Source organism: Gorilla gorilla, chromosome 6 (genome assembly GCF_029281585.2).
Source record: "Gorilla gorilla gorilla isolate KB3781 chromosome 6, NHGRI_mGorGor1-v2.1_pri, whole genome shotgun sequence".
NCBI lineage: Eukaryota > Metazoa > Chordata > Mammalia > Primates > Hominidae > Gorilla > Gorilla gorilla.
Window position 1 is genome coordinate 15,641,158 of NC_073230.2, and position 26,265 is coordinate 15,667,422.

A 26,265-nucleotide genomic window follows, 5' to 3' on the forward strand; every position below is an offset into this window, starting at 1 on the left:
CAAGGTCAGGACTTCAAGACAAGCCTGGCCAACATAGTGAAACCCCATCTCTACTAAAAATACAAAAATTAGCTGGGCATGGCGGTGCGTGCCTGTAGTCCCAGCTACTCGGGAGACTGGGGCAGAAGACTCACTTGAACCCGGGAGGTGGAGGTTGCAGTGAGCCGTGATCACACCACTGCACTCCAGCTTAGGCAATAGAGTGAGACTTCGTCTCAGAAAGAAAAAAAAAAAAGAAGAAAGAAGAAATAATAATAATAATAATATTAATAATGGAGTCTTTCTATTAAAGATGAAGGGTGGAAGCCATCCATTTAGCTCTATTCAACCCTGAAAGCCCACCAAAAACTCTAAGGGGGCACAAACGAGAACAAAGAAGATGGGAAAAGAGCTACCACTACTAAACGTTGGAAGCTGGAAAGTAGATAGATGAGTTATAACTAAATGAACAGACCCAAGAAAGCTAAATCCAAATCTGGCAATGGAAAAAACCTAAAAACTACCTGGTTAATTCAGAACTCTCAAAGTTTTATGAACTGATGGTTTGGATACCTTTGGAAGTGGAAGTGATAGTGGGGTTAATAAGAGCAAGCTTGGCTGAATGTCTGTTTAATTTGTTAAATGCCCACATCCCTCCCTTCACCCCAAGCAGGAAAGGCTGCTTTTCTGGAGAATATAAAACAGAGGGATATGCTCTGGAAAACCCAGGGACAGCTGAAGGCATGGACACTGTTATGAACCCAGGGAGATGAGAGGAAGTTTACATACTAAATGTTGATATTCTGGCTCCTTCCCCTACGGTGGCTCCCACAATTTTGACAACAATATATATTCTCTTCAAGCAAAAAGTGAAACAGTCTCCCCTACAGAATCTGCCAAGTGCAAGAAAATATACGCCTAATACATAATATACTCTTTAGAATACACTAAAGATACTGACAACCAGATCACTCTTTAATGAACCACAGTTGACAAATTCCACCCATATACACAGAGCATCTAAGCAGCTTTCCAGGGTCTCCTTCTTTAATATGAGCCCATAATCAAAGACTTTTAGCCCTTTGAGGCCAACCTTTCTAATTAGTCTACAGACAACAGAGAGAGCTGAAAGATGCAACTGGGAGGCCGGTAGAGGTATTTCAGGTAGAACAAAAACAATTCACATCCTCAGAAAGATGAGGGAATACCTTACTCATAAAGCAAGAACAGGATGTTATAAAAAAGGAACATGAAAAAATAAGCAAAAATCTCTAAAAAATAGATGGATTAGATGATAAAACTTAACAGACTTCTCAAAAAGTAGAGCAAGAAGATTAAAAAATAGGATAGGAAAAGACAAAACATAGTAACAATAATGGTTGTACTTTCATATCGGTGGTCAGAATGCTATTGTCTGAAATTTTCAATGACATGAACATTTGAGTTGTAAGAAAGTTCCACATCCATTTGGTTTCTACATTTTATGATTCTCCTTTACAGTTGTAAGTCATCAGAAATGACAGCAAGCCTTGGTTTAGTAACATATTTATACTTAGTTTACTAAATATGTTGCTGAACGTTTTGTGGAAACGTCATGAAAGGAAACATCAGAAGTTCTCGCCCTTACTGGACAGAGTCTCCTCTTAGACAATAGATTAATGAATCAGTTGAATCTAGCTTTTCAACAGCACCATATTTCTTTTTAGAACTTTTTCTGAATGGAGCACTGTTTACTGTTTACATTTATAAAGTTAGTTATTCTAATACATCAATATTTTCATCTCAAATTTTACACTACCATGAATTTCTTTGAAACTATTGGTCCATGTGTGTGAACAGGCAGATATAATACAAACAACGGTAACAATGAAAATGAAAATTCAAGAAATATAAGCAGCAACATATCAACAGTCTGAAGATACATTAGCCATGAGAAACTGCCCTCTGATAGGTGAATGTTTGCCAAGACATAAAGACTACTGACCACTGACCAGTAACATCTTTTGAGGACTGGGTGCACTTTGAAGAGCGTGGAGTTAGAAAGCAAAAGGATTTCTGTACAAATCATGGTAATTTCAATATAATAATAATACTATATTTCAAATTTTTAACATGTTTGTGGACCAAATTTTTGGCTCTCTCAAACCAACAAATTGTCTAGAGTCTATTTAAGGGACAAACGGCTAGGGAAACCCTGTTCTTTGGAAGTGAAACTACAGACCAGCATGCGCGTAGCTCATCAAAAAGCCTCAGGCTGTAAGCACAAGAGGTAGGCAGAATCCAAAGCAATGACCAGAAAGAAGCTGCAGGGTTTAAGGATGGAAGCAGAAGTGGAATTATATGAAACTAAGGACGCTTGAGTCTCAGGGCCCCTTTCTAGACTTTGCACCAAATTTTGTATTTTTTTTTTCTTAAAAAGGGCTCCAAATACAATACAATCCCAGGTCTTCCCTGAATGAAAGGTCCCTAGAAATCACTAAGATGAACTGTCTGATTTTACAGATGAAAAAATTGAGTCCTGGAAAGGACAACTTGTTGAAGTCAAACTGTGGATGTCAATCATTTAATTAAAAGTCAGCTTCCCCTTATGTTTCATTGGAAAGGACTGCATTATACCTCTTGGTCACACTGCAATAACTGCCCTGGCTAGGCCCCCAGGCTCCCTCTAAGGGAGGCTGCCTGCCTCTTCCCCCTGCCCAACTCAGCCTCTGCTGAAGGAGCAGCCCTAACCTAGTCCCTGAAGAGGAGTGGCTTTGTAGCGACCCTGTGACCCTGTCCCTCAACCCCACCTCCATTCCATCAACACAGCTGATTAGACTAAAGGTTGTCACCCAACCCAAGGGAGTCATTCCATCTGGGTCAATGACCTGTGAGGTCATCTGGTATAAAGAGCTTTGCTGAAACACAAAAACCAATGACAAGTTAGACCAATCAAATCCTCTGTCTTAGAAATTTGAACTGGGGACTATGGAAAGAAATAGACAATTCATAGTGAGGAACTAAATAAGATAGAGACTCAGAGGGTGGCTGCACACTCAACTAGAAATCCATGAGTTTTGCCTGCTGAGGAGAGATGAGGTAGGTCAGTTTTAAAGCCCTGAGGGACCCTCTAGTTCTAAGTCCTTGATGTATAGTTGTGTTGTTGTTCTTCCTGAAAAGCCAGGCATGGTGGCTCCAATTGCTGCTTGATTTCTAAGTTTCTCCTATACTCCCTATCCCCACACTAACCACCAATTCTCAAAGAGCACTCCATCCTTGTGTATCATGCGATATCAGCAAAAACTCAACTCCATGCTTTTGAAAACCCTGATGGCAAAAAGCAGGGTAACTACCTTCAAAGTGAAGTCTGAAATCACGTATGAAGAGAAATTGCTCCTTTATTTTTGGGAGAAAAACTTTAATAGGTCCTTAATTACACAAAGGGAAGGCCGATAACATATTCTGGAAAGGAGGCAGAAGTTAGAGACAAGGAGGAGCTAAAGGGCTCTGCATTATGAAGTGAATGTTAATCATCCTAGTGGGTAGGCTGTATCTCTCAAACTGCTTCCCTTTAGACTAGTAAGACATTAATCCTCTCTGAGGACCTCAGGAAGAGGCAAGCCACAACCAATAGCACTCCCACATGGCAGAGGGAAGCTGTTTCTTGTGACATGGGGCCAGGCTGAGTATGGAGGAGAGAAGCATCCTCAAGTGGACTCTGGGAGTACTTGACCAATAAATTCTTTGAGGAGTCACATGTCTGTGTTATAATTCTCTCCCATTACAGGATGACAAGGGATGACCTGCAGAAGAGTGCCACAAGTGACAGCCACAGTAGAACTGAGGAGCACAGCATTCCTGTGGGATTCCTGAGAATGCCTGGGCAGGGACTCCTGAAAAGTCTTGCACCTCCAGGAAAAATAGCAAAAAGGCTTGAAGCATCAGTATTTGAACATTAAAGTGAAGTATGGCTGCTATATTCTAGAAAGGAATGGGACATCTGGGTTTCACTTGGTTTCAAAGAACCTCACTAACATGGTAAGTAATAATAATCACCATCCAGTGCCACCTTTAAAAACAAAGGAAGAGTTTTTAGGTGTGAATAAATGCATGTATATAAAAAGAGTATGTATATGCATCAATTTTTATTTTTTTGACGACCATTAGAAAGCTGATTCAAATGGAATTCAATAATGGAAACATTAATTCATACTCCAGAGGTAGCACAGCTTCCAAAGTCAGCTAATCAATGGCTCTGTGAGGTCCTAAGGGGCCCAGGTTCTTTGATCTCTCTGCTTGGCCCCTCTCAGCTGCTGCCTTTGCCCTCACCTGGCACCTTTTATGGTCCCAAGACAGCAAAGCAATTTCAGATGTCACATCCAGATACGAAAATATTCAGGTAAACACAGGCATGATCTTTCACTGAGTATCCTTCTTAGGACAAGGACACTTTTCCCAGAGGTTCCCTACTGCCCAAACCAACTTCTCACCTCTTACTGGCCAGAACTGCGTTACCCCTATATATTCTTAAACAAGTTTGTGGTAAAGAGTAGAATTATCAAGATTGTCTTAGACTAGTGGTTCTCAAACTTGTACATGCATCAGATCCCTGGAGGATTTTATTAAAGTACAGGTTACTAAACCCCACCTCCAGAATTTCTGAGTCAGTAGGTCTGAGATGGGGCTCAAGAATTTGCATGTTTAACAAGTTCTTGAATGAGGCTAATGCAGCTGGTCGGGGGACCACACTCTGAGAATTATTGTTTTAGACTGTTTGGGAGAGAATGGATGTTAGGGAATCAACCAAAAATATATGTTATAGATAATGATTTTATCAGAAGAGTATTCCCTATATTTTGGAATGATATATTTCTATCAACTTTCTTTTGAAAATTAAAATTTCTAAAAGTTGTGTATGTAACAAACAATACAGATTGTGGTATACCACAAGCCAAAATATGGAAGCAGAATACAAGCTAATGGCCTATGGCAGAAAATGTGGTTTGCATAAATGTTACCCATTGTCACAAACATCCACCCATCCTGCTCTGCACACTGTGCTACTTCATGCTCCTTCTCTTGTGGACTTCTATTCTCTTTCTCCAGGTTGAAGGGAAATCATCCACATACCCGCTGAGGTGGTATCAACCTCAACCTGTCTCCTAGCAGAGGAGACAATATGAGCAAAGCATTGTTTGGAGAAAATCAAGTAGCTTGATGTTATTGCAACAGAAAATATGAGGCTGAAAATAGTGTGAATTAAAACCCTAGATTTGGACCAGAATGAAACCACAGAGGGCTTTGTGGGATGTTGAGGAGCTTGAACTCAATCCTGCGGCCTTGGCAGTTACTTTGCAGAGACGTTGATGTGGTTGGATTTGGGTTTCATTTCAGTAACACTGGGATATGTGGAAGGCAGACTTGAAGCAGGAAGCCAAGCCAGAGACTGGTGGTCCAGGCGAGCGTCATAAGGCCTGAACAAGAGCCGAGATGACAGACTTAAGAAGACATAGATCTGGAAAATATTTGGAAGGTCAAAATATGCTAATCTGATGATTTGTTGGATGTAGGAGGTGTGAGAGAGTAAGGCATCAAGATGTTCTTTAGGTTTCCAGCCTCAGTGACAATAAAGGGAGCAGTTCTGCACAGCAAAGGAAACAACAACGTGAAGAGATGACTCACAGAATGGGAGAAAATAATGTGCAAACTACCTGACAATGGATTAATAACTAGAGTATATAAGAAGCTCAAATAACTCAATAGGAAAAAATCTAATAATCTGATATAAAAGTGGGCAAAAGATTTGAATAGACATTTCTCAAGACACAGAAATGGCAAACAGCACACAAAAAAGTGCTCAACATCACTCATCATCAGAGAAATGCAAATCAAAATGACAATGAAAGATCATCTCACCCCAGTTAAAATGGCCTTGATCCAAAAGACAGGCAATAACAAATTCTGGCAAGGATGTGGAGAAAAGGGGAGCCCTGATAAATCAGTACAACCATTGTGGAGAACTGTCTGGAGGTTCCTCAGAAAACTAAAAGTAGAGCTACCATATGATCCAACAATCCCAATGCAGGGTATATACCCAAAAGAAAGGAAATCAGTATATCAAAGACATATCTGCACTCCTGTATTTGTTGCAGCAAATACAGGCTCTTGGCTGTTCACTACAGCTATGATTTGGAAGCAACCTAAGTGTCCATCAATAGATGAATGGATAAAGAAAATGTGGTACTTATACACAATGGAGTACTATTCAGCCATAAAAAGAATGAGTTCCTGGCCAGGCATGGTGGCTCACGCCTGTAACCCCAGCACTTTGGGAGGCCAAGGCGGGCAGATCACTTGAGGTCAGGAGTTTGAGACCAGCTTGGCCAACATGGTGAAACCCTGTCTCTACTAAAAAATAAAAAAAATTAGCCGGGTGTGGTGACAGGTGCCTGTAATCCCAGCTACTCAGGAGGCTGAGGCAGGAGAATTGCCTGAACCCGGGAGGCAGAGGTTGCAGTGAGCCAAGATCATGCCACTGTGCTCCACACTGATGACAGAGTGAGACTCTGTCTCAAAACAAAACAAAAAACAAAAGAATGAGTTCCTGTCGTTTGCAACAACATGGATGGAACTGGAGGTCATTATGTTAAGTGAAATAAGCCAGGCACAGAAAGACAAACATTGCATGTTCTCACTTATTTGTGGAACCTAAACATCAAAACAATTGAACTCATGGAGACAGAGAGTAGGATGGTTACCAGAGGCTGGGAAGGGTAATGGGAAGCGGGAAGGGAAGTCGGGATGGCTAATGGGTACAAAAAAATAGAAAAAATGAGTAAGACCTAGTATGTGATAGCACAACAGGGGGACTACAGTGAATAATAATTTAATTATACATTTTAAAGTAACTAAAAGAGTATAATTGAATTGTTTATAACACAAAAGATAAATGCTTGAGTAAATGGATACCCCATTTTACACGATGTGATTATTATGCATTGCATGCCTGTATCAAAACATCTCGGGTACCTCATAAATACATATACCTACTATGTACCCACAAAAAATAAAATTTAAAAAATTAAAAAGTACATCAACTGAACATTTATTGAGTTAAAGCATAGTGCCATGTGTTTCCGGGATGACAGAAGTAATTAGGGCTTCTTAAAGTCTTTGAGAACCTTTAGCACAGTTGAGCAAAAAAAAAAAAAAAAAAAAAAAAAAAATTACAAAACAATATATTAGAACAATTACAAAGTACTATATTAACGAAAAAGTGAACTCGTGGAAGTTTGGGGTTTTATGCCAGATTAAACAAGTGGCCATAAGTTGACATGGAGGAAATAAAGGAACAGACTGACTTCCTGTTTGGGGGAAGCAATCATGAAGGGCACGGACATAAGAGCATGCACATGCCATGTGAAGGTTGACAAGTATGGAAGGGGACTTGCTGGGAATCAGAGATGAGACCGATGAGGTCTCATGGAAAAGGAGCAAAAAGAACACTTGAATATAGGAAACTGGATTTACTAGAATGTAGTTGACTACTGAAAATCATTTTAGATTCTTGAATATAATGAAAGAGTTTCATGAAGATTTAAGCCACAGTTATGAATATTAGTTGAGTTTTGAGCTGGTAATCCTGGATCCATCTACTAAATGTCCAGCCAAACAGGATAGTTTCATAATTTATCATTCTTTTCTAATTTCTTACTGTCTATTTCTCAGAAAAGCCATGTCTAGCTTTGGCTCCTTTTGTAACTGTAGACATGTTCTGGACTGAAGTGTTTCATGTCTGGTCTACTTTTACCACTGCTCTATTCTCTTGATGCCAAAAAACCCCACAAATTTCATTTACTTTAGTGGTCAATGAGTATGGCAGATGAAAACATACTTTCTAGAGTGAGAATGCTTGTGTTTTAGTCATAGAAAATTGGGACAATATTTTTGTAATATATCAACGTGGTTTTCTATTTGCATGTCTATGTGCCTGACCTTCTCCATTGCCAGCCTGAGACATACCTCTCCCTGGCTGTGCCTCTGGATTGTTGCAGGAGAAATACAAAAAGAAAGTTGTACTCTCCAGCTTCTGACAGCCCAAAATTGGGTTCTCAAGTCTGCAGCAAGACAATAAACTTGAAACTCAGGCTTTTTAAAGGATTAGAAAGTGTTTATCTCCCACTTTAGCAGGTGGACTTGATCCTACACTTCGTATTATGGTGGTGGAATGATGGGGTTAATGACAAGAGAAAGGAAGGGACAAATCCTGCCCACCCGTTTCTGGGTTGGGGCCTTCAATCAGGGAACTGGGCCTTTTAAAGACACATGGAGCCCAACTTTGTCTCAGGGACGAAGAGCCCTGAGGGAAAAACCAAAGGCAGAAGATGAGCTGCCCCACCGCCTGTTTGGGAGTTTGCAAGGGGGTTGCCTCTCAGGCCTGACTTGGCTCCAAGTAGGGTCAGCTGCATTAAAATAAGGCAGCGCAGTTGATGAAAAAGGGCTGAGTTTAGCTCCCAGGTTTCTCCATAAGCTTTTGTGGTATGGAGAAGAAATTCAGATCTTCTATGTTTTATGGAAAGAAGAGGGAGGTGGCTGAGGGTGCTGGCCAGTAAACTTGCCAGGGAATGGCACTGGGTTAGAAGCCAAATGGAAGTCCAAGGTAATCAGAGTTGCCGTTAGGGAAATTCATCAGAGGAAGGAGGCTGAGGATCTTAGAACATTCCTAGGGCTGAGGAAGGAGACCAGGCATTCCCCTGGCCACAGGTTTCAGGAACTCACCATGCAAGCCCAGATGCTGCAGCAAGATAAGCAAGAAACCGGGGGACAGGGAGTGGCCTCAAGGACACCATGTCCCCTGCCTACCCCCAGGACACAGTCAGCCCAATGCCCTCCCTCCTGGGGCAGAGAATGCTTCTGAAAGAGCATCCAAAAAGAGATGATTTAAAACAGTACAGACGAAGCCAAATTTTGATTGACTCAACATTTAAACTGAAACAACAGAGGCTTCTTAACCTTATTCAACTGACAAGTGTAGAAGACCCCATCATACTGCTCATGAAGAAACTGCTTTAGTTCCAGAAAATAAGGGGATGCATGTGTCAATGTGGTCTGAGTCAAATTATAATCCCTTCCACCTGGCCCTGACATGTTCTGACTGTGTCACATTGAGACAGTTATGTAACCTCTCCAAGCGTCAAAATCCTCATCTGTGAAAAGGAGATCATAGTGTCTTCCTCTTGGGGAGTTTTAACGAGCCCATTCATGTAAAATGCTTAGAACTGTAGCTGATACATGATAAACTTTTTAAATGTGCTAATTTTGTTATCACTTCTACTTTACATTCAATGTCAAAGTTTCTTTTATTCTGTTCAAGAATGGCTAACTACATCTTTGTCAAAAAATGTCAAAGTACTGTATTTCTGAGATTCTTCATTTACGATTTCAGAACCTCTAGTGCATTCCCACAAGCACAGAAATGCCATTCTGGGGATGAATGAGAATTACTGTTTTTATATCACCCTTGACTTTTTCTCAGCTTAGTAAACATCTTGGTACTCACCACAGAAATTACCTCCAAGCCAGGATGATATTTCTTAAGAATAATGTTAGCTGTAACAAACTGCAGAGTAAAATGATGGAGGCATCTGTAGGACCTGGTGGTGAGCCTGCTCTGTCTTAGGCTGATTACTCCTAAGAGGAAGAACCAGCTATAGGCAATAGACACACCGCACGAATGGGGGAAAATGCAGAGGGGAGGATTCCTTTGCGAACCTGTGGGCAATTTTAACGTGCATATCAGGACAGGACAGTGTCAGAGTGCTCCTGGAAAATTCCTTGTGATTAACATGGGTACATTAACTGTCAGAATTGTTTGCTGCTGAGTATTCAATAATAGATATTAACTAACCTGGGGCTCCATTCTAGCTCTTTCAGTTTTCTATATCAACCTAGAGAACACCAAGGGGGCTTTAGCTGAAGCAGGAGAAGATATTTCGTTAGAAAGATTAGTACTGATTCTAGATAAACAAAATAAGTAATTTTTGAGTGTCTGTGATATACAAATTTCTAGGCTGTAAGCCTTAGGTAAACATGTATGTAAGTACTAAAAAGCACATTAAGCCTTAACATAGTAGAGTTCCTGGGAAATCAAGTGGTTTAAGTGACTTTTCCATGTAGGTAAAGCATATTCTATTAAAAAAAAGTTAAGACATAAGAAATCTTCATATAAGTCAGATACCTCTTATTAAATGTCTATCTTCTAAAATAGAGCAAAATTGTCTTTTTTAATGGATCAGTCACCATCATGAACATCAGCTATTTCACGATGGTGCTCTGAGAAAGTATTTCTCAAGGTGTGATCTATGGATCCCAGCAAAGGAATTATCTGGGAGCCTGTTAAAAGTCAGATCTCTGAGCCCCACCCCAGGCCTCCAGAATCAAAATCCTTAGGTAGAAGCCAGGATTCTCCACATCCAACTTGCTTCTCAGAGGATTCTTACACTCAACTCAGGCCAGAGAGGCCCTAATTCAGAGTGAGTTGAGATGTTCTTCACTGGAAATGTCTGCAGGGGGCCTGTTAATTTTCTGTGCCTATTTGCTGTAGGGCTTCTGCTACTTTCCACTTATGACCACAAACCTTTCAACAGTGACGGGCTTTAAACCAGTGGGGCAATTTGCAGAGGATCCTTTGCTGGATGCTGGCCTTTGTGATGTCTACTTTCCATCCATGAGCCTCAGCTTTGGGTCCCTGAGTTGAGCCTACTCTTGCAGGATTCAGGCGCCAGACAGACCCCAAGGAACTCAGGCTCTAGACCTGCCATTTCACCTCAAAAAACGACTCCCAGAATAAGGTAGAACAGAAATGTGAAATGCCAAACCCAGAAATGTGACTGGATGTTCAAGAGACAAAGAGATTGGTGAGAAGCAAAAAAAAAGTCCAAATACTCCTTGAGGGTGCTTGGAACATGAAACACTGGGGTCAGAAAAATGAGTTCAGAGGACGTGGCATGTGCTGGAAGATGTGACTGCTACTTGAACAGGAAGCCAGGTCTCCTCTACCCCAGAAACCTTTTTTTCCAATAGTAACCTAATATCACACAAGGATCTGTTTATCGGACTGTAGTAATATGGGGCTGGAAAGCCGAGAAGAGCACTGACTCTAGAGTCAGAGGCTTGGGTTCAAATTCTAGTTCACACGTATGGCTATGGGCAAGTCAGTCATGGCTGCCCTGTGGTCTTATCTGTGAAATGGGAAAAAGAATTCATACCCTCGCTAAACTCTTGTGCAGTTTTAACGAAGTAATGAATATGAAACAGCTTTGTAAACTGTAGAGCACTTTACCAATATTTAATCAAAAATATTCTGCATTATGTACATATTTAAAGAGCTGCTACATCTATCTACAAGGCAGAATGTTAGGGAAAACTCTAGGCTGGGAAAAAATTCAAATATGTTAATTTTCTTACATAAATAAACCTATCACATTGTTCATTGTGGAGTTTAAATATCTGCTGTGCTTTTGTACTAAGAAAAAGATATTTTTAAACAAAAAATGAGCAGTCTTTTGACTTTTGCACAACTCATGTTTAACGTTCTTTTAAAGTACGTTTTTCTTATTTTCTGGATTAAATGGTAAGAAAGTTCATCAAATCTTCATTATATTTTCAAAATACTCTTTCCTATTGTCATCTCCTTAATGTCAACTTTACTTGCACCATTTATTAGCTGACATTGCAGAACAGTGGGGAAAATGGGGACATGCCAGGGAGAAAGGAGGGACAATTAAGTCCACAATGAATCTAATAGGTTTTGCCTAAAACCTAAAATACACTAAGGATAAGGAAGAGGGAGTCTAACTTACGAAATCTAACCATTGTCTGGTTTCACATCATGACTTTTAGCTGTTGCTTTTTATTTTAAAATGGAAGACATGCAAAAAAAAAAAAAAAAGGCGGGGGGGTGGGCTACGCTAATTCTTTCAGCAGAGAATTAATGAAAAGCAGACGGAGGCCTGGATAATAAGTACCCATAAAAGCTTTAGCTGACATAGCTTCAGTTTACAAATCCCTGCCTTTTCCTGGCAGGGCTTGGGGAGGGAAGGTGAGGAAGCATGGCATACACAGCCTGGATGAGGAAGATATGCAGATCTTTAAAATAAAAGATGTTTTCAATGTCTTATTCTAAAATACTTGATTTGTGGTGCCTCTGATAAAATTCCAGTGAAACCTGAGTATGCCACACAGTCTCTAGTAACCCTCAGAGGAGCCACATCCTCTGTGTTCCCAGTCATACCTGACTTTAACACATACACTTTGTTAAAAGGAGCCCAATCCATAACATGCACACAAAAAGATGTGTGGTTTAGAATCTGCATGTGTTTCCATTTCTTTTTAAACTTGAACATTAGGAGACCCTTATGAGAGTATTAAAAAATAAGCTGGTAATAAACAAATATTATGAAGCCAGAGGGATATTAGTAGTTTGATTTATGGCAATTGATACTACTCAAAAACGTTTAATGACAAAATTGGGGCTAGCAGGAACATAAATCCTCTTGGGTTTAGTTTGTAAGACCTGGAAGACTCCCAAAGAAAAGGAACTGATGAAATCGCTAGATTGAGAGAACAGAGTTGAGAGAGAGACTGTAGGGAAAGACTGTGTCTCAGCACATTAAACAGCATGAATAAGAAATAGAAGTGGACGCTGAACACAGAGCAAGTCATTAAGGCTGGCAGAAAACCTCCATGTCAGGAGACGAAACCTCAGCCTGTAGGGTGCTGCAATCCAACTCGAAGGCCTGGAGTTGGGTTGAAAGTGTGGAGATGGTTCCCTCTCAAATAGCTGCCCCCTCCACAGCCTCTCTCCCCCTCCCCCTTCGTTCTTTTTTGGGAAAGGATTTTCTCCACGTTCTCACTGATGCTAAACATAGAACATGTTCCTTCTAGGACAGAATTGAGGATATGTGGGAAAAGTTGGCTTTTTACTTTCTCACCTTTTTTCCCTTTCCGGATAAGCATAACTGCTTCTTGAAGTTCTCCTAGAACAGTGGAGGCTTTTAAAAGAAACACTCTCATCTTCCTTCCTGCTATTCGGTGGATTTCCCTCGGGCACTAGTTTTGATCCTTCCATCCCTAAGTGACTTCACCTCCTCACATGGCTCTCCCTGCTGATGGCTTTCGAAAATGACTTCATCCTCCACCCTCCTCCATCCAGCTGCCCACTTGACATTACCTTGGAACTTAGCTTCCCATCTTTGCCCCTAAAACCTGATTTCTCTCTTCCCTTTATTATTATTAAAAACAAACCACTTAAAAACCCTCCCCATTTTTGCCAATTTAAGAAACTTTTCTGTCATTCTCCCTTTTCTTCTGTTCTTCAATCTCATTGATTCTCAATATTTTTAATACAAATTATTTTAATGGGTAACCCATGCACATGGCACAACATTTGAGAGGCAGGAAAAGGCGTATGGTGAAACCTCAACCTCATTCTTAGCTTCCTCAGCTCATCTCATCCCCCAACTTGGTTCCAGGCCCTGGAAGCACTTGCGGTTGCCAGCTTCTCCTGGATCTTTCCCCCACAGGTTTAAAATGAAAAAAAAAAAGAAAGAGAACAAGATCCTAAATGTAACCTATTTTGCCCCACTATTTTCTCAGCTTCCCTATTTGAGAGATTTCTTCATTTATTTCACATGCATTAATCTGTAGACTATTTTCCCCTATGGTCCCTCCTCTTCCGATGTGGATATTTTCCAAGTCCGTTTGCCTGAACCTCTCTCAGAACATGAACTAATACCCATGAACTATTTTTGCTTGTAAGCATGGCTGAGTCCCACTTCTAGTGGTCCAGGACAGAAATTTATTAAAAAGAACAAAGCAGAAGAAAACCTCATCCCTCAATTAGTTTATATAATTAATCTATCTTGAGAAACATCCCTCATTTCAATGTCAGCAGTCACCAGCAGAACCACAGTGAGGAATCAGCATCTAAATGACAATGGTTGTCTCAGAGTCACAGCTGGAGAGAGAATTTTAAAAGATGGATGCACAGATAGATGGGTGGTTGGATAGAAGGAGCCAATCAACTGTGAAGTGTTACCAAGCCCGAAAATCATATTTCATTTGATGGTAACAACAGAAGCCTGATTAATGCATGTGGGAATTTCATTTCAGAGTTATACCAACAGGCTCTTAGGGTCTGCTTCTTTTTAGGGCTCCCTGAACCCATGTAAAATTGGCCCATTTAAGATTTTAAGGCTCCTCTCTCTGAGTTCCATTGATCTTGTTTAATTATTAGGAGTGGGATAACTGCTGAAGATGAAGCAGGATTTCTTCACTTGGGATAATTTCATTATACCTGTAACTGTCCTGAAAATTTTATGTTTGAAAGGTAGTACACATATTTTTAAAGCTGTTTTCTGTTTAAGGTTTTCTTTTTATCAATAACTCACTAAAGGAGACAAAGCGAAGACACTTTTTGAGGTAAGTGGGATGAAAGTGGCTGAGAACTGTGCACATTTTAGTGAACAGAGCTCCTGCTGACCAGGACATAAACCGGTAACATGCCAGCCTCCATTTCCTCATTTCCCTGTTAGATTAGAATTACAGCAGTTCTCTGGAGAACAAGGAATCATCCAACATCTTTTTTTGCTATTTTAAATCTCAGAACTATGAATGGAAACTACCAGTTTTCTATTCGATCATTCTTCTGATAGCTCAAACACTAAAATATAGATAGACTTAGGACTTGGGACAAAGGGGATTCTGAGTTTCACTGAGAGACAGGGAACCTATGAAATCATGACAACCTATGACTCCATTATAGGGCCAATACTGCTTGCATAAATCTTGTTAGGAATGCTTTGTTGAGGATTAACAAAAATAATCATTAAAAAATGCTATTCAAAATTCTTTAATATTCCTTGATGACAAACTAACACAGAACACAAGTTTTTCCTAAAGCAATTGTGATTTAGATCTTTCTTTCTAAAATATTAATTTTCCCTAGCCAACTTATAAATCCAGTTTTACGTAAAAGTGGCAATCTAGGCAACCACCAAACCATTATTTTTGCAGTCACTGAAAAGTCTGTTTGTAAAGAAGGATTTGAAGAAAATTCTTTTTGATTCTAACAAAAGCAACTTACAGTACTATAACGCTATTGGCATTTGGGAAACAGTAACTACACTGCTCCTGTTTGAAATTTAAATAAAACCCACGCTCTATTTTGTATATGTAAGTAAATCACCATATTTTAAAATAAAAATAAAAATAAAAAGTAATGGATCCCTGAAGCATAAATACTTTAAATGAGTGTGCTGGGCTAACCCACCAGGGTACAACTGTCTTCTTTTATACTGAAATCTAGAAGATGGTAAAAATTACAACATTTCATCTTGGTGAATAAGACGACTAGCTGGGAAAGATGATATTTGAGCTGTTAACCAAAAAGAAGAAAGTAATCTAGAAGGACGTGTTGCTATGACAGACTTAGGGACAAACTACAGAGGCGAGAGATAGTAACCAGTAAATCATACTACTTGAACATGGTAATTTTCCATTGACCCGTAATTTAAGATGATACCTTCTTCAGGAGCTACCAAAAAGAGACAGAGGCCAGTGGAACAGTCAGTATTGGGTGGGGGTAGGGGGAGTTGTCACAGGCACTATGCATCCCTCTGACCCTGCAGCCAAAAGCATTAAGTGATGAAACATGGAAACAGTCATCCAAGAGATTCAAGCTGCTGAGGCACTGAGGAGCCCTTGTTAAGAGATGGGCTCAATTTACGGCAGTATTTTGACCTGGAACTTGATGGTTCCACTCAATAAAACCTGTTATGTTTTGACTGTTGTCATCCATGAAATTCTAGAAGCCAAGCTTGCATGTGCCACCCAATACACATAAACCTTAGGAAGAAAAGCCAGACAATCTGGCAAAAGGAAAACTATCTTGGACCAGATCAGTTCACACAGATGAGTTCACAGATAATTCACTTTTGTCTAGAGTCCACTCTGAAACTCGAGAGTTAAGCAAGCTTTTCCCTTAAACAGTTAGAGAAATGTCACATGGAAAGATTTAATGCCTCTCAAGAGAGATGTGGTCCTTCCCACTCCACACTTGAAAAAAATCTGTTTTAAGCCAATATATTAGCATTTATAGTATTACAAAACATGCTTAATTTTAAAAAAAACTGTATGGATAGTTCCTCTACTTATAGAATTCAAGGAACAGAAATTATGAATTAGTAAGTATAGATGGTATCTTCCAGGATGTTAATATCAAATGACTCCTCGCTTGCATACCTGAGTCTCATTTTTGTTCAATGGAAGGATTAAATTTCAGTAATACATTTATAAGATGCATATTATGTTTATTTATTATGCAATTGGGTTCGAGGATGTGTAAGACCCGGATTTTACACATTCTTGAACCCCAATTGCATAATAATTAAGCCTATTTATTTACCTATTTGCTCATTTGATAAATATTTATTGAATATCTACCAAGTGGCAGGCTAAGAAGCATGTATAAAGTGCAACAGGAACAGTGCAAAAGGGTAACAGCCTTGCTTTGGGAAGTCGGCAAAGGCTCCCTGGGGGTCATGTGGCCTTAAATGATGCCTCAAAGTTTTACAGGCACAAAAGAGGGAGAAGGGAATTTCTGGTGGGAGAAACAGAGCCTGCAAAGGTCAGAGTGTGTTAAGAATGGGGTGAATGGCACAGATTTTAATGAGGCTGGAAACACAGGGTGTGCATGTGTGTGTGTGGCAGCAGCAGGGAAGAGAGGCGGGAGGGAAATTATTCTAGAGGGAAGCTGGGGTTGGGGGAGGTAGGTCAGAGCCAGCCTGTGGAGGGCCTAGAAGGCCACACTAACTTTGGACTTGTCGATTGTCCAAGGAAGGGCCACAGAAAGTTATTAGCCAGGAGAAAGACACGATCACTTTATGTTACAGAATTGGACTAGCGTTAGTGTGGAAAGGGGTGCCAATTATAGTCCTTTAAATTGAGGAAGATCCTAGCTCAGATAAGAGCACTGGGGATGAGAGGAGGGAACCAATTCAAGAGACACTTTGGAAGTAGAATTATTAGAGACAAGAGGCCTCCTGGAATGTGGAGACTGAATAATGGCGGCAGCTGAGGATCAGCCTCCAGCTTGGGAAACAGAAAAGGATGTGAGAGAAATGTGCTTAAATGTCTGTCATTTTGGGGATGTGTGTAAATATATTTACTTATTTTGCACAAACGTAACTGAAAACTTTTCAGGACATAAACACATCATGAATATGTATTTATTTAAACTTAAATATTTCTCACCACGAAGTCGAACTAAAAGCAGAAATAATATAAAAGCTGTGAAAGTACATCCAGTAGGAAAGGTACAAATTAACAGACCACTATATAATTTCCTAGCCTATCCATTTATAAACGCAAAATTATGCTCAAAAGACAATTTTTTTTTCAAAGACTCCATCCAACTAAAAGTAGATCACAGAGGGGGAAAAAAAAATCCCTGAACACAAAGGTGGGTTGTCTAACCATTATAGCCAAAGGAAAAAAAATTTTTTTAATGTTTTATTTTTTGAAACAGGGTCTCACTCTGTCTCCCAGGCTGGAGTACAGTGGCGTGATCATGGCTCACTGCAATCTCTGCCACCCAGGCTCAAGGGATCCTCACCTCAGCTTCCTGGGTAGCTGGGATTACAGGTGTGCACCACCATGGGCCAAGGGAAATTTTAAAGCAAAATGTTCAAGGGATCCCAGGAGCTCCAGCGAGAGACAGGACAGGCAGCTAATCCTGGGTTGGCGGGACTCCTGAGACAATCAGGCACTTTGGAAGTCACCTGCACTTTGGGTTGGAGGAAGGCCGCTGAATCGTAGAAGAGGAAGTCAGGAGTGGCCTGTCATACCTGGAGACTCCCGTGTGACAAACTGTCAGACAATCCAGAACAATAAACACCATTTACTCCAGCCCACATTGTGGGGGCAATCCAAGGCTGAGGCCAACCTCTCAGAGACCCCACAGCTGATTTACTTAGCATATGTGTTTTGCTGGATGTTAATTTTTTTTTTTTCCCTTGGAGATTCAGGAGTAAATATGGTAACTATAAAAAAGAGTTTCCATTATCTGAGAGCTTGCCTTGTGCCATGTGCCCTGCTAAGTACCTCCTGTGACTCATGACCTCTAAAACTCACTGCCCCCCAGTGAGGGGCACCTTCCTCAGCTCCAACCTGCAAGGGAGGCTTAGCGTGGTTAATGCGTTTGGTAGTTTGTCCAGCATTATGCCCTGAAAAAATGGATCTTCTGGTTTGTAGATCAGGACTCATTCTACTCTGAGTACCATGGGCCCTGGATTTCATTTGTTCATAGTGCTCTGGAGGAGTGGGAGGAATGAGGTGGTTTACATAGTGAGCTCTGGAATTGGACTGTCTGGGACCAAGATGAAAATGTTCTACAGCTCCATTGCACAACAATGTAAATACATTGATCACTACTCAACTGGACACTTAAAAATGGCTAAGATGGCAAATTTTATGGTATGTGTTTCTTTTTACCACAATTAAAAATTTTTAAAACCTCACACTTTCCTAATCTCAACATGCACTAGAGGTACCTATAAAACAGCAGCCAGCAAACTGTTTTCTATAAAGGGGTGGAGAGTAAGTATTTTTAGCTTTGTGAGCCATTAGCCTCTGTTGTAACTGCTCAACTCTGCCATGGTATTGTGAAAGCAGCCAGACCACTTATAGTCCTAAGTGAATGAATAGGCATGGTCATGTTCCAATAAAACCTTTATTTACAAAAACAGGTGGCTGACCTGTGGGCCATAGGTTGCTGACCCTTGCAAAAGTGTTCATACATAAATAAGAGAAAAATATTACCCATTTGTAAATACCAAAGGCTCCTCTTTGAAAGTGTCCAGTAAATTCACCCAATAATTATGCATGAAACATTCTTATTTTTTTTCCAGAGGCTAAGATTAGAGCAACAGCAACAAAAGCAAGCAGACTCAGAAAGACCAGAACTTACTTGAAGTCCCAGGAAAACACCACATTGAAAAAAGTACATATCAGTCCTTCTCCAGTATCTACACTTCTCTACAGATGAGCTCAGTGATTTAGAAAAAAAAATACTAAGGCCAGGCACTGTGGCTCACACCTGTAATCCCAGCACTTTGGGAGGCCGAGGTGGGCAGATCACTTGAGGCCAGGAGCTTGAGACCAGCCTGGCCAACATGGTGAAACCCCATCTCTACTAAAAATACAAAAATTAGCTGGGTGTGGTGGCCTGTGCTTGTAATTCCAGCTACTCAGGAAGCTGGGGCACAAGAAATGCTTGAACCTGGGAAGCGGAGGTTGCAGTGAGCTGAGATTGCACCACTGCACTCCAGCCTGGGAGACAGAGCAAGACCCTGTCTCAAAACAAACAAAACAAAATGAAAAACTAAAAATGCTGCAGCTGGAAGAGGGCTCAGCAATCACCTTTAGTGGATGAGAAAACTGCAATAGGCCTATCGGACCTATCCAAGTGGTCACAGCTGGTGACAGCAAGGGCGGGGATGGAGTGTAGCACCATCCTGACTCTGAGGTCACGCTCCTTCCTCCTCTCCATTTCCAGTCAGGAGCAGCAGCCAGCCAGCCACCAGCTCTGCGAGTTATCTGTGTCATGCATGTTATTTTAAATGGTCTTGGCTTCACCCTAAAGCTAATTTTTGCTATTTACCAAGTTCCACGGGGAAAATCAATAAAGATAACATAAAACCCTGAAAGCCTCATCTTGTCCAATTCAGAACTGGAAGCATGGGTGTAATTGTTCCCTTCCAAGTTGTGCCATGTGAAAACAGCAGGCTTTTCCTTCGGCATTCACATACTCTAAAAAAGCAGCAACCCACGGGTGGGGTTTGGCAGCTAGAGTCAATCTACTTGAATCCACAAAGAACAGGCACCCCAGTTAAACAACAAAACCCAAACAAACAACAGGCACACACCAAAACCTACAAATGAAAATGGCGAGTTATGAAACAAATACATTTAAGAGAGCATTAGTTTTACAAAAGAAATTGTCCTCATAAAAGAACTCAATCCAGTGTATAGAATTCTAGAATTAGCAGAGGAAGAGCAGATAATGGAATAAGCCCCCTACCCTACCTCCTTTATATATGAATTAAGCAAAGTCCTGAGAGATACTAGCGCTTAAACATTTAACACTGGTTCACTGTATGGATCCAAACTGGAAATGTTCCCCATTCACTCAACACAACTCACTGGCGTAGGGGGTGGTGTCCCAGCCCTACCTTAGACACTGAAGTAAAGCAGAAACTGGTTTAATCCAGAGAGCTGAATGGCCCAGGCAGAAAGGAAAGGCCTTCATCCTACAGCCTGAGATGGTTGAGCAGTGACACTCTTGCATTACTTAGTGTCTCCAACTCTCATAGGACCTGCCCTCAATTGCTAAAAGAGCCTGACCTCTGACAAAAACCAATGATTTCAGCAGTAATTAATGATACTGTCAAATTAATTAACCCAAGTCTTTGTTCACAGGAAACCCATCCCCCATATCAATACTGCTGTTTACCAGTCTTTGACCAAGTGCTATAGACCCAAACCTTCACAATGAGGACACCGGAGCACCACTGACTGATGGCCCTAATAAGGTCCCACCGAGTAAGCCACCAACATTTGTTAATAAACCTTCTCACCACATATCCTTTGATAATATGATTAGTGCATGAACAGGTCTCCAAAACCTAACACTATTTTAAATAGATACGCACCTGCAAATACCAGTGAGTATCACTCATTTCCTATAATACCTTTTAGCTATCCTTTTGAATTATGGTGATGAAACACTAGACAAATGCTGTAGGATTTCATTAGCCGTTTAATAAATGGCCCTCATTAAAACACTGGTTCGCTTGTCCTTGTCTATGAGGACTCAGACTCCTATAAACGCCCACGTATACATTTCTATACTATCTCCTTAGAGGATTCAGGACTATTTTCTTACACCTAACACAGCTTTTATCCCATTTAGAATAATTACCCTCCATCCCATTTCTGACTTTCAAGAAAAACAAGACACTTAATTGACCACAGGAGGACTCTCTCAAGGGCATTCAGGCTGCAAAAGCTCTGCTGCAAGCTCACAACTTCAGCTGATGTAATCTGCTACAAGAAGCTGACTTCTATTTTTAAATCATACCCTTTTACTCTGCCTTCAAAGAGCACATATATCACACGTTGTAACTTTGCTCATAAAATACCTCGTGGTCTTGGGGTGAATCACGCTGTCAGGAGGAACTTCCAACTGCACACAGCTCAGCCCTGCCCCTTTAAATTCATCCACCTTTTCCTATTATGTATTTGGTCTTGAGAACAGCTATGTGCAGCCACACTCTCCAGGTATCCCGTCCCTCATGGTCATATTGACAAGGAGCAGATGCCTGGCAGGGTCCTTCTTGAAGGCTGGACTCACGCTTTCCCACCTCTTTGTATTTCCACCCCCGACACAGACACTTAATAAATGCTCTTAATGTTGATGTTGAGAGCTCTGTCGTCAGGCCTCTGTGCTTCAAAGGGTGCCAGAAGGAAAACAGATTGCTTTGTTTAACTTCAAGTTTTTCATTCATCATTTCAGTCATGCTCACTGTGTGCTATTTAAAAGGTTTCTTGGCAATCTGAAGACACTATGAAAAAAGCCTTGGTTGGAAGTGAAAATACACTTGAACTTGCGATTTATTTATGCTTATTCTACTTATTTCTAAAGACAATGAAGAGCTCAGCAATTAAAGTGGTGCTACCACGGAATCTGGTAGAGGTCAGAACAGCCCATTTCTCTCTGGTCTACCTCCCCCTTCATTTCATGGTTACCTCATGTCTCATCCTGGTTTGTTTAAAAGCCTCCCAGTAGTTCTCCCAGCCTCCAAGCTTAGGCCCTTGCAATCCCTTCTCCACCTTACAAAGAACACAAACCTGATCATGCCTCCTGCCTTCCCTACACCCTCCCACTACTCCCTCCCCTTAGAGTGGTGTCTTTTCTATTCCAGTCCTGTCTCCCTTTCTAACCCCATGGTCAGGGCACCCCCATCTCCACACTCACCTCACCTTCTGTGCTCTGGTTCTAAGCACGCTGCTCCTTTCCCCTAAAAGGCCTTTCGTAAATTGCTTTCTCAGCCAGGAATGCTGCTCTGTTGCTTCTACTCCTTCTACCCAGCTCTTTCCTACCCATCCTTTACATTTTGTTTAGTGCCACCTCCTCCAGGAAGCCCCTTCCAGGAGCTCCTGCAGCACCACGTACCACCATAGACACTACTGTTCACCATGCGCCACCATAGACACTACTGTTCACCATGCTGTACTGTGTTTACTTGCTCTATCCACAGATGACTGCACAAGACAAGATGGCAATGATCAATCTGCCTCCTTACTGCTGTATTCCTCTGGATGCTGCCTGAACAGGGCCCAGCTTCAATATCATTTGTTGAATGGACAAATAAATGAATGAGTGGATACTAAGGAATCCAAATAGGGAGATCACATCCATGAGGTATGAATTAGAATTTTGTCTCCACCAGAAAGTGTGAACTCAAAAAAGAGAATTTATAGTGAAATACTACTTTAGTTCAGGATTCATCCTTTAAGACGTGAAGGTGGCAGCCGGCCCCGAGGAGACTGAAACTCCCCCTCCCACAGTGACTCCTGAGGAGCCACTTGCAGCTGGATAGCTCTCCCAGATGACTCAAAAACACATTTAGGTAACACATCCCTGGGAGAGAAATGGAGACTGTTTAAAATGGAATCCTACTGGGACAAAACACTAAAGCTTGCTCAAAGTTAAATGTCATGTTGTAAACTCCAAGTGAAGAGAAAACTCCACAATTTAAATTCATTCTAAAGAGGGCAGCAAGCCTCACATTAATAACGCAACTTCTTACCTGCAAAACCACATATGTCAATTTCCAAAACATCATGAGGTCAGCTGCAAATGGCGGGAATGCCCTACAGGTTTGAGAAAACACGGGTGTGGCACTTCCAAATCAGTGCCTGGAATCTTGTCATCTGTTATGTATGTGCTCATTTGCGGTCAAGTGCTGGACTGGCCCTGGGGTGATGGCTGTGAAGATCCCCAACACGGTTCCTGTCCTTGTGGAGAGTCTGGTCTAATCAAATATACACTTGAAGACAGGCTTATTTAAAAAAAGATTCTAAGTACACCATGTTTAGCTGTTAAATTGAATCCAGCACACATGGGATTGGGGAGTAAGGCTTCAGCAACTTCTGCATGGCAAAGGATTTTTTTAAAAAAAACATGTTTTCCAAAATCAACAGACTGATGACACTAAGGAATGGGTGATGTTTCAACACTCAAACCAAATGACGAAGGGCTTGGTTTTTATTTCGTCCTTACAGTTAGTAACCACCCCCACAAAACAAAACCAAAAAAAAAAAAAATTCCACATAAAATTCTTCTGCCTTCCAGAATAATCATATATTTATTTTTATTACCTGGCACATAGGAGGTGTTCAATAAATATTAATTGAGTGAATAAATCACAAGAGAGGAATTACTATGAAAGGCCTTTTTCAATTTTAGGTATTCTGTCTTAGAGAAGAAAATTATGTGTATTTTGAATGATTCTGACTCTCATTTACCTCTCTGATCTTGGGCTAATTTCCTAACATGGGTATCATTTTCCTCGCTTATAAAATAAAATCGGTGTCTTGGTTATTGTGAGGATTAAAGGAGGCAACAGATACAAATGATAAGCACTCTGCCCTGCAGGCAATTTTTTTCACCCTCTTCATTCTCCTCAACCCTCAAATAAAGTGCTAAAGACAAACCAAATTATTGGCCTGATTAGAAAGATAGAAAACTTCAAAAGTAGCCTGGGCTCACCAGCATCTAGCTAGCAATCCTTTAAAAATGTTATTTACAATTTTGGGGCTTTGATTTTTCTCTTCTATAAGATGAGCGAGTTTCACCAGAGGATCATGAGCAGCCTTTTCAGTCCTGATTTTCTGTGATTCAGAAGCCTACCTTATGAAGAAGTCAGATGTCGCTGACACATGAAGAACATCTGTGATCAGAAATAAAATGCACCCTGCTTTCTCTTCAGAGGGAAGGGTTCTAAATCACAAACCAAGATAAAACTTGACTTTAAAGAAATCAATCTATATCTAGGTCAAGAATTGGTGACCGTATTCTTAAGGACCAGAAGGTCCCTCCTTCCCTCCACCCCTACACAGCTAACCTCCAACGCAAGTGATGGTTCTATTTGTAGCTCTGCAATAATGTACATAATAAGAAATCTAGGGATTTTAAGCAATATCACAATTACAAATGGATCATTTGAAGTGAGTAAGACAGTTGACACAATATTATGTCAAGCCTAACATTTGGCTGATTCTTTTTTCTTTCACACCCTGAAATATATCCAGGCGACCAAACAAAGAACTACCAAGATTGTACACAACAAAAATCTCGCTGCATTTTCATAAATATTCAGTGTAAGACTGCCACCTAGTGGTGTGATGTATTCTTGTATGACAAAATCAAACTGCTAAATTGACACAAGATAATGAAAAAACCAACAAGATTGTTCTTTACTGCTCACCAGATCTTTCAGTGAACTTTAAGAGCACAGCCATCTCTTCAGCCACATGTTTTCCTCAGAAAAATTTCTGAGGAATGCTGCACGAGTTAACTCTGCAACTAAACCCCACTGCTTCTGAACACATCGCAAAACAAAGGAGCATTATTATTCTATTAATTTTAATATGCATTAGCGATTTTAAAAGATTTCCCCAGTAGTCTGTTCTAACCTCCCAGATTCATTTGATCTAATCTTGATTTTTAGTTATGCATGAAAAGGCATTTAAATGTGACAATCTTACAAAAAGTGCACATTATAAGAAAATCTGACTTCAATTAAAAGCAGTTATGAAATCCCAGCAATTTCCAGCTGTCTCTTCTATCTTATCCTTTAGAGAATTATGTATCACATTAATTGGTATTCTGTCACATAAAAAGACACCAGCGATGATTAATTGCATCCTTGGTGCTTTTGAGAGTTATGTCTTCTTCACCAGAGGGATTCAAATCACACCTCATTACCTTCCAGCAGGTACCCCTTCTGCTAACCCTCATAAAACCTCCTACCTTCCTGAACTTCTCCATTTGCTTGTAGAGGTCTGGATCAAGCTCCTGAGACACGTCCTTCATCCATAATAGTGCTCCTCTATATTCCGTCCTGCACTGTTCCATGCGGTTCACCGTCAGCCAAGTATCTGAGATGGCCCGATGCCGAAAAGTCTCCACTTCTTGGTGAAATCGACACAAAGGATTTCGTAAGGCCAACCTAGACAAGAGAACAAAGCCACACTCTCAAAACTAAGCCAGTGAGCAATTTAAATCCTTGACATTCTGCCAATCTTAGACTCATGAGTCTAGAACAGTACCTGGAATGTAGAAGATGCTCCATCAATATTTGCTGAATAATAATCGAAATGCATGTAGTTCCAACTGACTAGTCAGCCAGAGAAGATTATCCATGTACCCATCCCTTAGTTTACTGCTACTAACTGGACCACTGGCAAGCACCTCCATCCGCATTGTTGGGGGTGGCCTTGAGCCTGGGCCGAGTGCTCATTTGAAGCTGGGGCCAATCCCGTGTTCATGGAGGATTGCCAAGGCATGACCACTGCCCATTTCTACATTTGGCCCTTGGAGGAGGAATGGAGTGTATGTGATTAGCATCTCTCTGACTAGGCCATTTTAGATCACTCTCCAAAGGCCAAGGCATCTGCTGCTCACTCCAATAGTCACAGAGGAATGAAATATGAGCAGAAGCATTTTGAAATGGTATAGGACGGGGGACCAGCACATTTACTGACAGGCTGTCGTGTGTTAGCACTTTCAGATAGGTTACATGATTTAATCCTTGTTAAAAAAACCTTCAGGATACTATATCAGAAATGAATGTGATGAAGTAGGTGTAAAATTATTATAATGTTGGCTATAACATATGCCATTTACCCAGCCAAAAAACATGTAAGGCATATTAAACTTTGGATAAAATACTTATCTTGGGGAAAAACACTGCTTCTTCCATCTCCCTACCCAAAAATGAGCAATGTCAGATGAATTATACTCTTAAAATATACTCTTCTTCATGAAGTTTCAGGGCACAGGTGCCAAAAAATGAATATTTAAATTTCAATTTAAATGCAAACTTATTTAGCTAAAGGGAACAATGGTGTCGGTGAACTGAAGTCAGCTTTTGGAAATTCCATCAACGTCTGCAATGCCTG

General features: G+C 40.7%; 1 protein-coding gene across 18 annotated transcripts in view; it reads right to left on the bottom strand.

The window, feature by feature from the left end:
• ICA1 (islet cell autoantigen 1) overlaps positions 1 to 26,265 on the bottom strand; it is a 154,359-nt gene that overhangs the window by 84,973 nt on the left and 43,121 nt on the right. For all 18 annotated transcript variants that reach the window (XR_008667301.2, XR_008667302.2, XR_008667303.2 and 15 more), the window contains exon 6: positions 25,115 to 25,313. Coding sequence is in view for 15 of the 18 variants with exons in the window: in XM_055347222.1 (XP_055203197.1) it covers positions 25,115 to 25,313 (199 nt within the window). In the remaining 3 variants the exon portion in view is untranslated. The remainder of the gene's footprint in view (positions 1 to 25,114; positions 25,314 to 26,265) is intronic.